This window comes from Dunckerocampus dactyliophorus, chromosome 18, assembly GCF_027744805.1.
Source record: "Dunckerocampus dactyliophorus isolate RoL2022-P2 chromosome 18, RoL_Ddac_1.1, whole genome shotgun sequence".
Lineage (NCBI taxonomy): Eukaryota > Metazoa > Chordata > Actinopteri > Syngnathiformes > Syngnathidae > Dunckerocampus > Dunckerocampus dactyliophorus.
In genome coordinates this window covers 20086318-20102141 of record NC_072836.1, presented here as the reverse complement: position 1 = coordinate 20102141, position 15824 = coordinate 20086318, and the positions used below count along the sequence as shown (strand labels likewise).

The 15824-nt window shown below is 43.9% G+C and overlaps 1 protein-coding gene across 4 annotated transcripts in view; it reads right to left on the bottom strand.

Annotated features, from left to right (window-relative positions):
- The window catches only part of tnrc18 (trinucleotide repeat containing 18), a 47629-nt gene extending 33819 nt beyond the window's left edge, over positions 1 to 13810 (bottom strand). For all 4 annotated transcript variants that reach the window (XM_054758789.1, XM_054758790.1, XM_054758791.1 and 1 more), the window contains exons 1-3: positions 13643 to 13810; positions 12064 to 12412; positions 723 to 863 (exon numbers count right to left, since the gene is read on the bottom strand). In XM_054758789.1, coding sequence (XP_054614764.1) covers positions 723 to 863; positions 12064 to 12271 — 349 coding nt within the window. In that variant the 5' untranslated portion in view covers positions 12272 to 12412; positions 13643 to 13810. The remainder of the gene's footprint in view (positions 1 to 722; positions 864 to 12063; positions 12413 to 13642) is intronic.
- Between the last annotated feature and the right edge of the window lie 2014 nt (positions 13811 to 15824).

Below are 15824 nucleotides of genomic sequence, written 5' to 3'. Positions count from 1 at the left end.
CAATATACCACAAGGCTGAGATGTTGGCTGTTTTTTCCTTACTTGTATTTAATAGCTTAGCATATCTTGAACCCCATTGGCTTGATTTTGAGTGTTTAATGAATTAAAATGTAAAGAATATCATAGTGGGGCCCCTCCCCAGCCTTCAGATTATATATACGCATGCGATCCTCAGTGGAAAATGTTCCGACACCTAACACCTAGGGACACGTAAAGAGGGCACACACACACACGTTCAATCACTTTATGAAATTAAGAAGGAGAGGACAGAGGACAAAGACGTCCCAGGAGGAGACAAACACACTCCAACAGCCATATGTACATGCATGTGTGTTGAAAAGCTAGGTCAGAAAAGAGAAATGTAGAAAACTGGGGCAGGAGAGGGAGGTGAAGCACATACTGGGCAGCAGGGCTTTAAAAAAAAAAAAAGAAAAAAAAAAGAACAGGAGCAGGATATCACTACAGCAAGACATGGCAGGTGAAAGCGAGACTGGCTGACTGGAGGACACAGGAAGGGAGACACATTTAGGACAGAGCCGGGAACACAGCTACCAGCAGAGAGACACAAATGGAAAAGCATCCCACTGGAAAAAGTGATGAGCTAGAGAAGAAGAACAGACCTCTACAAGCAAAAGGCTGGAGCGGCGTGTCAGCATACTCCTGACAACCAAACGACACTTGTGTCTTTTATGGTGGTGATTGATGAAGCGGTATGTATTTACCTTCGTGAGCGTGCGATGCCCAGAGCGGAGCCATTTGCAGACCACTAGGATTGGCTGATCTGTACGCAGGCTCAGAGGTCAAGGGGGAGGGGCCCGGATAACCCGCCAAGAAGGGATTGGACCCCGTTGGGAAGGCATCACCTGGGAAAATGAATGAAGACTGTCAGTCTCCATAGTAACCACAACTATCAAAGGAATAAGAAACAAAAGGTAATCAATACATACTGACTTTACCCTGTAGCCTGTGTGCGAATACAATCAATGCCTGCCAATGTTTTCATGCTGGACAAGTCTGTTTTAATTTAGTATAATTAAATTATTACTCAACCACCACACACTCCCAACCTTTTTAACCACAACCACAAACAACAGGTGGACTTTGGCTCTGCAGGAAAAAAAGGAAGGTGTGGGGTGGGGGGAGCAGGAATGAAACTTGTGCGAGGCCACTTTTCTCTGCTTTATGGGAGAGCTCAACCTAATAATATTTTCCCCCAAGGGCACCTTGTGTTGAGCTGAGCCAAACTATGCCGCATGGATTTGCATTTCAACGACAAGTTTAAGTGCATGGCAGACATTTTCAAGTCTCAATGTGTTTTATTGTCAGGGCGATTGCAGCTTCTAATGTACCGTCTAGTAAAGCTAAATATTATTTACCATGCCAAGTAAGAGCTCAGTGGATAATGTCCAACAATTATTATGATAGTCAGGTCTGTATCCACCCAACTCAACATGCCCCTTGCCCACTTCACCTCAGTAAGCGTCAAAACTGTAAGTTTTGGGGTCCTTTGTTTTGTTTTGTTTTGGTTTGGTTTTTTTTGCAATGCCAGCACAATAGGTTACCATTGATGGCAAATAAAACATGACCATAGATCAGCCAATGGAACTTATTGCGACACAGGAAAGCGGTTCACCTGTCTCTGTCTTGGCTGCGGCTAAGTCAACATTAATAATAAAAGGCCAAGGACGGAATGTACACGGGACAGTCAGCTGCCTTTCGTCGCAAACACAAGCATTAACATCCCTCTGCACATTCACCACTTGTCATGCGAGTGGAGGGTGTGTACACCTTTTTGTTGTTTTTACAATTAGCTGTTAATTGTTCCCTTCCTTTTACTCTTGTACGGCAAATAAGAAGTGGGGAAAAAGAAAAATACGTGTGGTTTTCGTGCAAGCTAATTCGCCTTGCAAGCAGTTACCCTCTCTTGGCCACCCCCCTACGTGCACTGGTCCCATGACTTCCTTTTACACTTGGACAGGTATGATTGGTATGGGGAAAATGATTCGAAACACACAAATCAGAAGTTGACCAGCAGCACAGGGAAAACTGGCTTTCGTCTAAACTTTTTGCTAAAAATTTGCCCCAGTTTTCGCACAATATTGCACTTAAACAATTGTACCGTGTCACCCGTTCCGTAAAATTGAGTGCTCAAACAAAGAACCTTACACGTTGCTGACTCAACTGTCTGTGCATTGAGTGTGACTGCTAAATAACCCGCCATGGGGCCAAAGAAAGTTGAGCGTGCCAGCGATTTATAAAGAAGGTGAGAAACACTATTGAATTCAATCTTGTGTCTTCTTTTTGCAAAACTATAATTACAGTACAGCCTTGATTAGTGCCATTAATCCGTTCCAGAAGGTCCGACTCTAACCAGATCAAATTTTCCAAAAATGTCAACACAAAACACTTTTACAATTATAATTATAAAACACTTACAATTATAATTTTACATGCAGAAAACAAGTGGAAATTATAAATGAACATTTAAGGTTAAGCTTTTGCCATGAATTATTTCTTGGATTCAGCAGCGTTTCCTGGTGTGGCGTAACTGTGTTAGTTCATAAAGAACTACAGAGTCAACCGCTGATGACATCATTGACAGGCGACGGAGCTGACTTGGCTGTTCCTGTTTCCATGTAGTAGCAAGCTAATCGGCTGCCAAAAAGAACGTTTTGTGATACAAACACATTAAGAGCGCAGTTGGAGTCACAAAGTGGATTAATAACATAACAAGACCAGTGACATATTGTACGATAACTGGAAATGTGTGCAAACCAGGGCAAAAGTTTGGCATAATTTTTTTTTACATTAACTGAAAAACACTAACCAGGGCGTACGCTAACCAAGGTTCCACTGTATTGTCTATAAAATGTGTTTTTTGTTGATATATTTGGGTGTCTGGATTCACATTATTTCCTTTTGGAAAAACTGTCTGGGATTTCATACGTTTGCTTTTCGTCTGACCTTTTGGAACGAATTAATGATGACAACAGAGGTACCGCTGTGTTCCCTGAAGGGCTCAACATAATTAGATTCTATTAGATTTATTTCAGATTCAGCAGCCAACATTCCTAATTTGATTATTAGAATAAACAGACCTCAGTTGGACCATGAAGATGTCCACTGCATCTATTTAATTTACACTAACCGCATTATACACAGGTTGCACTGCTCAAAGAATGCCGCAAATCAAACAAACAACCTTAAGACCTGACTCAGCACGGATTTTTTATTTATTTTTTTAAATTTTTTATTTATTTTTTTTTTATTTAAGAGTACACTCCTTCCACCGCTATCGGACCATTAGTAAACGTTGAACTGTTGAACTATTGCTGCTCCCTTCCAATCGCACATCTCAAGAGCTGGAAAAATGTTTCGTGTTTAGCCGAGGTGTCCCACCACCATCCCCCCCCCCCCCCCCCCCCCCCCCCCCCCCCCGCCCAGCCCATTAACCGAAAGCAGCGCACAGCCATTACCCTGATAAAACTAACCATGTGTGTAGGGGAAAGGGTGCTTTGCCTCATCTACACGGGGGGGGGAACGTTTCTGTGCGTGTGTGTATTAGTCCTGTGGGACTCAAGACACACGCCGCGGAGAATTTCCTGCTGCATCTAAATCAGTACATTAAAACTGCAGCACGTCAGCGTGCACACGCGCACATGTGAAAATCAATAACAAATGCAAGTTTCCAATTCATCACTAACATAGGGCACACACACATACACACACACACAGAATTACAGTATGTGGATCCTTCCAGGCACTGCCCCATTACACACAGGTTTAGCCGAGCCCTTCTGTGTTTGCATGTGTATCGCTGCAGCGCTGTGCGATCAGTTCAGTTTTGCTCTTCACAGGAGGCACGAGCACACATTTCTGATGTAAACACACAAATGCACAAAGTGTGATTAACCTTCAGTTTGTCTCAGTCGGTTAACTCGGCTGGAAAGCCATTCCCCCCCCCCCCCCCCCCCCCCAGCTGCTATTTAACAAAGACGGGACATATTCAAACACAAGAGTGTTTATCCTTCAGCGGGACATTAAACTCCACTACGTCCTGATTATATGTAGGCTTTACGTTGCCAATCCTTCTTTAAAATATAATCCATGTTATTTTAGTGATGGTGGATGGATTTGGCGGCCTGCGTGTTTACTGTGGGAACCGCTTGCTAGGCATCTGAACCGTGACCAGCGTGCATCATTGTGTGGAGCAACTAAACAAAATCAAATTGTTTAATTCAAGTCAGGCTGGCCCGTAACTTATTTTCAGTCTTTGTGCCACGAGCCACAGCAGTCTGACTGCAGTATTGTATCAAGTCGCGTTCTCCACATTTGGCTTGTTGATGAGAAGCGTGTTTCGCTGTTGGCGACGATGATAGACCACTGTACCATCTTCTTGTTCATTTATTTCCATTACTGCTGTCAGCTGAGCAGCAGCGGCAGCAGCCTGAGCACATACAGTAAATACTGTACAGCATGACTTAATAATATGAGGGCCAGTAGTACACTATGAATGAGAATTGTTCGCTACAGTGTTTCCCCTGCCATTATAACTGTGGGAGAAAATTCTACACCATTTTTCATCTATTTAGTCCTCCACTATTATTCACCTATTTTTTTTTGTCTGCTAGGTTGTTTCTCAACCCGGTGGTTGCTGGTTCGATCCTCAGTTCCACTGTAATCACTGAACTTATATATACATTCCAACATTCTACTTGGATTTTAACTTTCCAACATTTCAAATTGTGGCATTTTCAGTCTGCTGAACACGAATGGACAAATTATACGGCGCACCCCACTGGTGAAAGCTTTTTATATTTTCCATTACTGCAACATTCCACTTATTCTACAGGGTGACGTGGCTCGGGTGGTAGGTGGTCGTCTCCTACCCGATGGTAGCTGATTCGATCCTCAGTCTATGTGTAATCTTTGAACATATTTATACATTTCAACAATCATTCTCTGCTTTTGCACTCCAACATTTGAAATTCTGACGTTTTTTTCTGATAGGTTGTTTCTCAACCCAATGGTTGCTAGTTCGAGTTGATTTTACATTACATGTAACATTCTGTTGTTGTGTGCACGGTGGCATGGCTCAGGGCGTAGAGTGGTCATCTCCCAGGCGGTCAGCATTCACACACAATTTGTACTGGAATTGCTTCATCTAGTTCACAAAATAACATTTTATTCAAAAAAAGTTAGAAAAGATTGCAATCTTACATAAGAAAAACGTATAGAGAATAGCCTTTATAGCAATGCTTTTCTGTCTCCATTTCAGTAATGAAAAGGGTTTAAGTCAACAATACATTGGAGTGTCTAATTGTTACCTGGTGTGTACGCACCACACACCCACCACCATACACACAATGTAGCCAATGACCACCTGCCAAGGGTGTGGGGGGTTTGCTCCCCCAGCAGATCACATTCCTTCAGGCCAAAGACCAGGATCTGTGTAAAAAAACACACCCGTTGAGCAGCACAGTTGCCCCAGTAGAGTATGTATCAGTCCCAAGCATCACAGCTGCCTACAGGCCCAGCAGGCTCCATGTGTGCCCCGACACACACATATACTTTGTTCTCCAAATCCTAAATTCCCTTTTTGCCTTCCTGCACGGTCGACGGGGAGGGAGAAGAGGGAGGGCTAAATACAAGAGAAAACATTTGTTCTCCTCGTTCCAGAAACAACATTCAAATGGTAGCTTAAAGGGAAATGTGTCTTTAAATGTTTGGGGAATTAGTCTCATTACTCTGTTGCTTTCTCTCAGCCCTTTCCTTCATTCATCTCTAACCCTTCACAATGCCATCTTTTTTTACCTCCCCCAACACACACAAACACACACTTGGCTGCCACTTCACAAGATGGTTACTTTGCCATATTGGGATGAGTGAGTTGCCAGGAAACATGCTCTGACTCCAAATGTGTTCTGAGCCTCCATATTCAGATCCTCGATAAAAGTGAAACGGAAGGCCTGTTAGAAATCAATTTGGGGAAAGATGCTGCCTTGGCAGGCCTTCGGATAGGTGAACTGAACTGAAGGAGGACAAGAATCATGAGCGCAAGTCGATGAAAGATGAAACAACACAATCCAATCAAGAAAATATATATTGGAACATGTTCAAAAAGCAAGCAAAATCTCTTATCTAAAAACAAAAAATGCCCTCCATAAACACACACACACACACACACCATCTGGTATCCATCAGTAGTAGGAGGGACTGGGTGGGGGGCATCAATTGATTTCTGTTTTTTATTCCCCTGCAAGAAAAACATACAAAGTGCAACACTCTTCTCCGCTTAACCATCTCTTACACGCACACTGTCGCTGGTAAGTGTACAAACAAACATGTCTTTCCCTAAGTTATAACATATCTGAAAAACAAACATGCCTTGAATAGGGAGTGTTGTTAGCAAACCAACCATGGGGCTGATCTGCTTTAGATTACCTGAGGCTGCAACACCCCCCCCCCCCCCCCCCCCCCACACACACACACACACACTTTAGAAGAGGCGGCATATTTCATAAATGTGACCAATTCAATATCTTGAATAGCTACAATAGCGTACATACTTTAGACAGCAACCAAGGACAATCAAATGTCTGAACCTATCGTTCTGATTCATCTCACTGCAAAATACAGGCTACGTTCACGTGGAAAGGTATGATTAGGGCCCTATGATTTCCATGTTAAAGGTAACGCGGAACCGGCCGATAAAAACTGAATTTACTGTTAAACGCGGAATATTGGTATGATTACCAATTCAGATTTTTTGTTCAAATTCAATCTTTTATATTACCAAAAAAATGTGAGTAGTCAATGTGAACACAAAACGTCTGGGAAGCGTGCCCGACGTTACACACTTTGTCGTGCGTTTACAGAAGTAAACATTGCCTCAATTTGTGTTCTTCTTGGCGCATTTGTGGCAATTTCAAGGATTTTGTGCAGCAGGAGTCAACGTTTTCAAACGATTAAGAGTAAAAGGAAAGCAGGCGAGACTTTTTGCTATGGCAGTTCATTGAGAACTTGTTGCGACGTCTGTTCTGAGGATCGTGTGGGTGGATGTCAGAGCCAGGCGTGGTGGGACACTGACATGAGCTGCTTCGCTGACACTTTTTTTTTTTTTTATAATTTTGGGATGACAAGAATAACTTTTGCCTACGTCGGTGAGTACCTTCATCCAAGTCTCACACGGCCAAACACGCCTTTCCATGACGTATCGGTCGGACATGTGTGACCTGACCATTCAGACTGCAGTAGCTCAGATACATAGAGGGGTGGACTGGGACAAAAATTCGGCCCTGGAGTTTTTGGCTCAGAGTGGCCCCACCCACCACCCATTACAAGCCTTCTCGCTGACAAAGAAACAGTCCAGGGTTAGGATCGAATCTGCACCTTCTGCATGTATCAGTGCGCCATCAGCGACTGGCAACGGGGATGTGAATTTTGCGATTTTATTCTATTATTTGCTGACAGAGCCTCGGACTGACTGAAGCCTCATGCACATGTCATGGCAGCGACGCACATCCTTTGCACATATGGCTCCCTTGCCCAGCCCGGCACATGTAGTTACCGTAGTTACCAAGGCAAGGCGCAGCAAAAAACAAATAAACCAAGGGTCATAAATCGGCCCATTATTGATCGACCCACTGGGAAACTCCCGGTGCTCCTGCTGGCCAGTCCGCTCCAGGATACATATCGGATTTATATCTACATACGAATGAGGCTTGAGTCAAGAGTAAAAAAAATCAGATACAGGTCACATATGAGCAAAAAATAAGAATAATAATAATCAGAATTGCAGCGTGAATGTAGCTGAAAACATGAAAGGCGATATGCTGTTCCACTCCAGTGCCACAGGTGGCAGTAATACACATGAAGATCAGTATCAACTGCCTAACTGTAAACGTCTGCTGGATATGATGGTTTCCCCAACTACTGTGAGCGTACAACAGTCCTCAACGGAGCTGTGTGTCAGTTGGTTATGTATATTCTCCAGATGATGATGATGAAGCAGCAACTGTAATTCTGTTAACAAACCAGAAAAATGTCATCACCCAACCTCTCAGAGGAAGTAATAATGATCCTCCTTGTATTAAACCGTACATAGGAGTGACAGCAAACAGACAACCACTGAACAAGTTTGGAGTTTATTTGTACCAATGACGCCGAGGAGTGCCAAGACGGTGATTTGGGTGGGAGGGAAGGACAGCTCAGCTTGCTTTTGACAACACTACACACTGCGAGAGTAATTCTTGGGTTTTATTACAAATATGTAACCTTTTATAAGCGAGCGTGGAGACATGCAACAGGCCAGAGAAAAGACAAGACATCACACATCGTGTGACCTTTGTGTGTTTGAATTTGGCAGAGCGAACAAGTCAGCTAATGCACTGGGTATTTCAACATGCCACAGCACGCTCATTTTCTCTGGTGCACACACACACACACACACACACACACACACACACACACACACACACACACACACACAGGTCTATCATTCGGGTGTCTGACAGCTGTGTGTGCATGGTATGCTTGTGTGCTGTTTGTCTACTTCTGACAGGTTTATTGTAGCAGGGCAGCAGTGCCTTGTGCTTTCTCCTAAAGAGCCGGTTTTCTTTCCTGAAAGATTCAATTTATCTGGGTGGGGACGTGTCCTCTGTCTTCTTGAACACACACATACACACAACTGTGCCTCGTCACATATAAACACACACTCACTACATTAATATTAACGTAAACAGACACTATCCAAGCACCGTGGAAGACAAATTGGTATTCGCTGAGACAACACGGTCCTGCCCTGCAAACTGCATGAATTATACTTAGCGCGTGTGTGTGTGTGTGTGTGTGTGTGTGCGTGTGTGTGTGTGTGTGTGCGTGTCAGAAGGAGAGAACATTTGAAGGGCTACCACATTCATCTAACTGTGTTGGAGTGTGTTGTGGTCAGGATAAATCTGTCCGCTGCAAGTCCCAGGGGGAAAACCCCGGCCTTAGCAGCACTAAGCACAATCACATGCTCCTATTCCCACACAAACATAAGACTTCAATCCTGTCATCCCAGCGTCTCCTTGCACACAAACAACCATCAGCTCTTATCCCATGAAAAACAAAAACAATGCATCCCACCTTGGTTGCACAATTGAGTCTTCTCACTCAGTTTGAGCCCCCCAACCCCCCCCCCACCCCCCAACACCCTTTTCACTCCAGTCCAGTCTTCACTGGCTCACTGGTGCATGCATGCGCAGCACCACCGAATAGTCCTACAAACGAAGGACACCACCTTCGCCCCTGTTCAAGTATGGATTTGTTCCAAAAGCTACTCCTAAACATTGAAAGCTGCAATCATCTACTGCAATGGAAAATTGCTTTAACACAACAGCAAGTTAACCGACACTCAGTTTGAGCCTTCATCTGCAATTTATACTCTTAACAGTCATTGCTCACATGAGGCGATGTGCATTATGTCTCCAGCAGCTGTTTGGAGGGGGGAGGACATCACACACTTTCTGAGAAATGCGCTACAATTGAGCATTTAGGACTAAAAATGTTGCTCAAGTAGGGCGAAAGGGGGATTTTTTTTTCCAGTGTATTGTGCAAGAAAACAACGTCTTGACTGTCCACACTTTATAAAACAGTCAGCGAGTGCCTCCAGCTTTAAGAGTAATGGCAAGGAGAGATCATTTCTAGCCTCGTCTCATTCATCAGCGCAGTCGAATTCGTCTAAGTCCTACATCTGCTGCTCTCCATGCACGGGGGAGGCAACAGGACAGATGGCCTCAATCTGGCAACGGAGGCTTCAGCAGACTTCCAGTAGACAAGAGAAAAATGTAAAGCCACTAAAAAAGTGACTAGGATCATATCGTTTTTCGAGAGAATAAATAGGGATGAGTGGTACAGGGCAGAATCTCCTATTTGCTAACTGGTGCTATTATTAAGAGGGATAAATTGTGTTGCGTAATGTGTGCACATTTAACAGCTAACGTCGACATGCATGTACATGCAAATAAGGGAGGTACAATTGAGTCAGGAAACTTAAGGGAGACCGCTGTGAGATAAAGGGTGTGACAACCCAATCTGTTATCAACAGTGCAGCCAAAAACGACAATTTAAAACAAAAACATCTTGAATTGCACGAAACAAAAACAGTCTGGTTATCCATGGGGTCATCAAGTTCTGCATTCAGGCCCTTTATGGTACTTCAAAGAGGGACATGGCAATCATTTGCAATTACCAAATAACGGTCATGCTGCGGAGCCGGCGTTTTATTAATGCAAGCACGGGACCTATACCTCGGATCCTGTTTGGCCGACGTAATCTGGAGGGATTTGATACTGAAGAGCGGCCATAAAGCCAAACGACCTGTTTCTTACGGCGGTGTGTGTAGGCTGGTGAGCGTGCGGAGGGGGAAAGAGTCAGAAAGTGAGAGAGGGTCGATGTGCGTGGGCAGAAACATTCGCATCCCCGTTTAAAAAGGAGAGCTTTAAACTGCCAGCCTGCACTGTGACGGCCATTGGGTCAATTTTACTTCACAAGCCTCCCTGTGGATACACCTCGTCATGGACCACACAATGCAATGTTTTAGGCCTGTTTCACAACCACAACATCCACTTTTGCTGATGGGGCCATCTTATAAAAATATCCCTGTGCCACTTTTAAGAAAATCTCGAGATCTGCAGCACACCCAATCAATCTGCATGTTGACTCCATCTCGGACATCTTTTCGCATGGCTGGGTGAGGGGAGGGGGGGCTCTGACAAATGAATGCTTCACTGGCGAGTCCTGTGCAATACGCTGAAACATCCAAAGTCAAATGCCCCTGGGGTTGTATAATTCATATTACAACCTCTAAAAGCCTCACAAAACTTTGCAGTATGCTGACACCCTGCCATCGTGCAAGGATGAACACTGTGCTTAAGTCTTGTTTTTCTTCATAATACATGGGAAGTTACAAACTCATATCCAAAGCAATAAGTCTCTAGCATCACCTAGCGTGTCATTTTTGTTTTTTTAGCTTGAATCCCGCCTGACACAAACTTCATTGAAACCGCTTTTGACAATAAGAACGAGGAACGGTGCTCATGTGAAACATTATCATCTCTTGGGGGTTTACCCCTGAACAGAAACCAGAGAAACTGTAACTATATATGCATCTGCAGCGACATGACTTCAGGGGGAGGTAACACGAAGACAGTATTTGTCAGACTTTCCATTTTCCAAAGAAAACACCCAGAGTGGTAACCTTTCCGCCACACAACATGTGTTATGAACCTAAAGGCTTCTGGCTTTCCCCTGGTTGACCACAAGACGACGTGTGCACATGCAAAACTTCCATTACTAATAGCAGGATTGGACATTACACGCTCAACGGGTAAATAACAAACACTGTGTTGATCTATTGACTGGTCAGGTAATTCAGAGACACTGAATCAGCTAGAATAACACGCGGCGGGGTGGTTTAATGGTTTACAGCAATGTGGCTTTATTCAGCTAACACATAAAATCATTCACCCAGCCCTCTCAAGACACATTCCGACTAGTATGTGACACAGAATACCAGCAGAATGTTCCTTCTGTGCACATGCATTCTCACTGTCATAAACACTACGGTCTGTTCCAACCACCAGCCCCGTCACATCGCGGGAAGATCACAAGTTTAGTACCCCAGTCTCTGACAAACACACACAAGCAAGATTTGGAACATGAATGGCGGTTTAATGGTCCACATGCAATCCAAGAGCAATGCACTCTGGCCTGCCCCACTGCTGCGCTCCTGTTTTGGGCCAAGTACTTTTCCACTCATGTCTTGCCCGCTAAAACACCGTGGGAATCATTCTCACAATGCTGTTATAGCTAAAACTAGTTTTTTGTATTTTTTTTTTTTTTTTTTACAACCACTCTCCTTAAAGTCTACATCTGGTCTCGTTTTTCCCCACATAACATCATCCAGTAATAATAAACAAGCATGCCGAGAGACACAGTTTTAAAGTTAATATGTAATCCTTAAGGTGAATTTTATGGCAAGCATGGTTGGATTAAAGAACTACAATATGATGTACTCACTGTGGTGTGCATGCAGGTTAATGGCCGAAGGCAAAAATTTTCCAGAGTGGAGAGGAGGCGGGTGGGTCGCGGCCAAGTGGCCGGGTGAGGGAGGGATCCTACCGGCTGCTGCAGCAGCCCCGAGTCGGTGAGGCTCCACGGCGAGCCCCGCCAACAACGGGGGTGGTACGTGGACGGATCGGGGAGCTCCAAAGTCTCTGCCATCCATTATCCACAAGGCGGAAGTTGTGGAAAGAAATAGTCCTTTCGGATGGGCGAAGTATTCCGAAAAAGCCAATATTGGCTATAATAATAATAATGTATTTAGTTCTCCGGGAGATTCGGCCTCATTTTCAGCCATCCTGCTGACCTGCGAAGCAAAAATGTGGAAAAGATCGATCAGAAATAGTAAAATAGTTACATATTTAAGTATTATTTTTACACTTTCAGCGACCAAGCGGCCCCCTTATGACCAATGACGCAGTTTGGAAAAACTGCTCAAAATTGACCGTTACGCTTTCATCGCTATTAGGATTGTGCGAGTTTAACCCAAAGTAAATCTTTTAACGGGTGTTGTAGCTACATCGACAACATTACGATACAACGTTTAAGCGTACGAGAGGCGCTCCTCCCGCCCCCACGGTTCACAGCGAACACTCAGCCGCTTCGAGGCTCCGCTCGTCGGGGAAAGACGACCGAGACGTACCGATCAGTCGCTCCACTCGGATATAAACATTCTTGACGATTATTGTTTGGGTGAATATGTTGCTATATTTCCCCATCAGATATCTTCACTATTTAACCGCAATTTAACACTGTGCGTAAATATACATCTATGTTTTCCAAAACAGCTGAGGTTGCAGAGATATTTACGGCGTTTTGTTGCGAACTATTTCAGCCCCGGGATCCGCAATGAGGCATGGGTGCTGTCCAAGGAATGCTATATTCCACTTAACGTTCGAGGACACACTGAAATATCCTCATCGACATGAAACGACGTCGTCGAGTTATGATTTAATAGCGATTCTGCCCTGAAACAAATTACTCTACACACATTATGCTGCATTTAAGATATGCGGGAGTTTAACTTTAAATGGGACTTCACAATCTAAACAAACGCAAACTCGCCCTTTAGCATAAATGTGCCGTAAAGGGGGAAACAAGAGCGAAAGTGGATTTTAACCTTAAAAAAGGCTTGCGAGCAAACATTTACAGCAATAACTCGTGATATATTCCAGGCGGGCGGGATCTAAAAAAAACTTTAGATTAAAAAAAAAGAACCAAAACACACGTTTACCGCACTGTGCATTATTATTAAATAGAGCTTGTGCGGAGTTAGACGTTATTTTGTGCTGCAATGTGTGTGGTTCGGTGGCGGAGAAACACGACATAAGAGCCACGTTTCAAAGTTTGCTAGCATTCCGTTAACGGCTAAACTTTGACGGAATAATGTTCCCACGCCGTTAATATCCAAAAAACAGGGACGACAAGAACTTCCGCGCCCTTTTGGTGTAACACAAATAAAGTGCAATAAAGGAAAAATGTCGACACTTTATCTGGAAGGAAAAAAAAAGTACAAAAACAACGTCGAAGCGCTTACTTGAGATGGGGGGGTGTTGGTAGGAAAAGAGTTAAAAAGGGGTCTCGCAGAGTCCGTCCAAGTTGCTGAGAGAACTGGTGGAGTCCATTCCATGCACACTCCAAGGTGATCTGAGAGTGGGGAATAATAATAATAATACTAAGGGGGGGGGGAGAGAGAGAACCCCTGTCTCGTACGTTTACTTCTCAGCAATGAAACGCAGCATTGTTTTACAAGCCACGCCCCCTACATTGGCACCACCCACCCGTATATCCCCTCCCATTATGTTGCTGAAATCTCCTCTGTGATTGGCCAAACGTTGTGTCATTCAGGTTCCAAACGCTGGCTGAGTCACCAGGTACTATAAAACCAATTATGGAGCGAGAGAGGCAAGGTCTCCTCAGCGCTCCTTTTCCTCTGTTCTCTCTTTTCGCTAAAAATTCAGGTGGCTGGCGGAGTTGCAAGACGACCCCCCCCCACGCAAGACGGGTTAGAAAGTACTCACACATTGAAAACACTAGTCTTTAAGATACTGTGTATCTCATTTATTTAAACTAATCCCATGCAAATTCCCGCACAAACGCCGAATTTACTGTGTCATCACGTCCTCATAAATGCAGCAACACCTATTCCAGATGCTTACAAGCTTCATCTTTATCACAGGAATCTGCAAAGCCCTTCATGACCGCTTCTCTATCTATTATCATCTAACGGCCTTCAAGATGCAAATGTCCCCAAAACAGCAACGTTCCTTTGGACACTCGCATTTGCATCAGAAGAGGGGGAGAAAATGCTGTTTTGTGCTTATGCAAAAGGCCACACCGAAAGGGAGGATGGAGCTGCGAAACTTGACCACTAATGTACTCCCCACCCTTCCACCGCTGCGTGTTCCGTACAGTATATACTCGTCGTTCCCAGATAATGTTGATTAAAAATCGCCCACGGTTTCAAGCTGCCCTCCAACCCCTCCTCTCCTGGTTAGGGTCGGTTTCAAGGGGATCCTTCGGTAGCGTAAGTAGGGGTGGGGCGATACTGCAAATGTTGAGATCGATCAGTGTCAGTATCGATATCGGCCAGTATTGCCAATATCGATTAGATTGAAATTGCTATTGCACAGGGAATGGGAATGGAGGCGGTTAAATAAACATAACGTACAGATTATGCAACGACACAGGAATGATATTTTAGACTTGTATTTATTTTTACATTTACATTTGAAAAATAAAAAAAAACATTTTTTAACTTTTATTTTGAACATGTATTTTGAACGTTTTCTTAATATTTAATATTCATATTTATACCTAAATTTAATACATTTGAATTGATCTGAATCTAAATCTAAATGCAAATATTAACATAAATATTACAAATAAACGTTAAATGTTTAAAAAAAATGCACTCCCACTTATTTCCGGACTTTTTTTTAACAATATCACAATAAATATATTAACAATGCAACAATATGAACAACACAACAAAAAAACACAGATATTCATAAAATGATGAGCCTGCACTTGGTATCGACCGTATCGATATTTGAATCGACCCGCCCACCCCTAGCAAAGCAGGGGGCTACGAGTCCGAGAAGGTAGAAGAACCACCTCCTGCTTCATCCATAAACGGAGGGATAAAAAAAAAAATCCCAAATGAAACCGAGAGCTCAACCCATGATGGTAAAAAAGGGACGTCATACCCCGGATGAGGAAAAGGAAGAAGCAGCCCGTCGTCCACGAGCCTCACAGCGGCTCAGCCTTCCATGGGAGCCGGGGAGGGAGCGCCGAGGCTGGGATCTGATGAGTGCGATGTCCCGCGCTGAGGGGACCTTTGTTCTCCTTCCATCCAACTGGGAATTTCAAACAATAGGCGCAGATTAGCCTGCCATTGTTGCTCTCTTTTCACGACGCAAGGAAGGAGGCAGGTTTCATCTTCTTGTCGAATCATGGGGGGGCTACCTTCACTGTGGAGGTGGGTGGCTAGATGGATTCATGCAAATTCCAATAAAGAGTTAGGAATATGCTTCAGGTATACATATATTTTTGACGTTTTTCAAATGAATGTGGTCATCGAGTTATCACATTCATGGCTGATTTACATTCAGCCAAGTCCTGCTTGTGCTTTGATTTACGGGCACAAATGCTGCAGAAATCACATCATGTAATCCTCAAATGCATCTCTTTCACCCCTCACAGTGGATAATATCGCT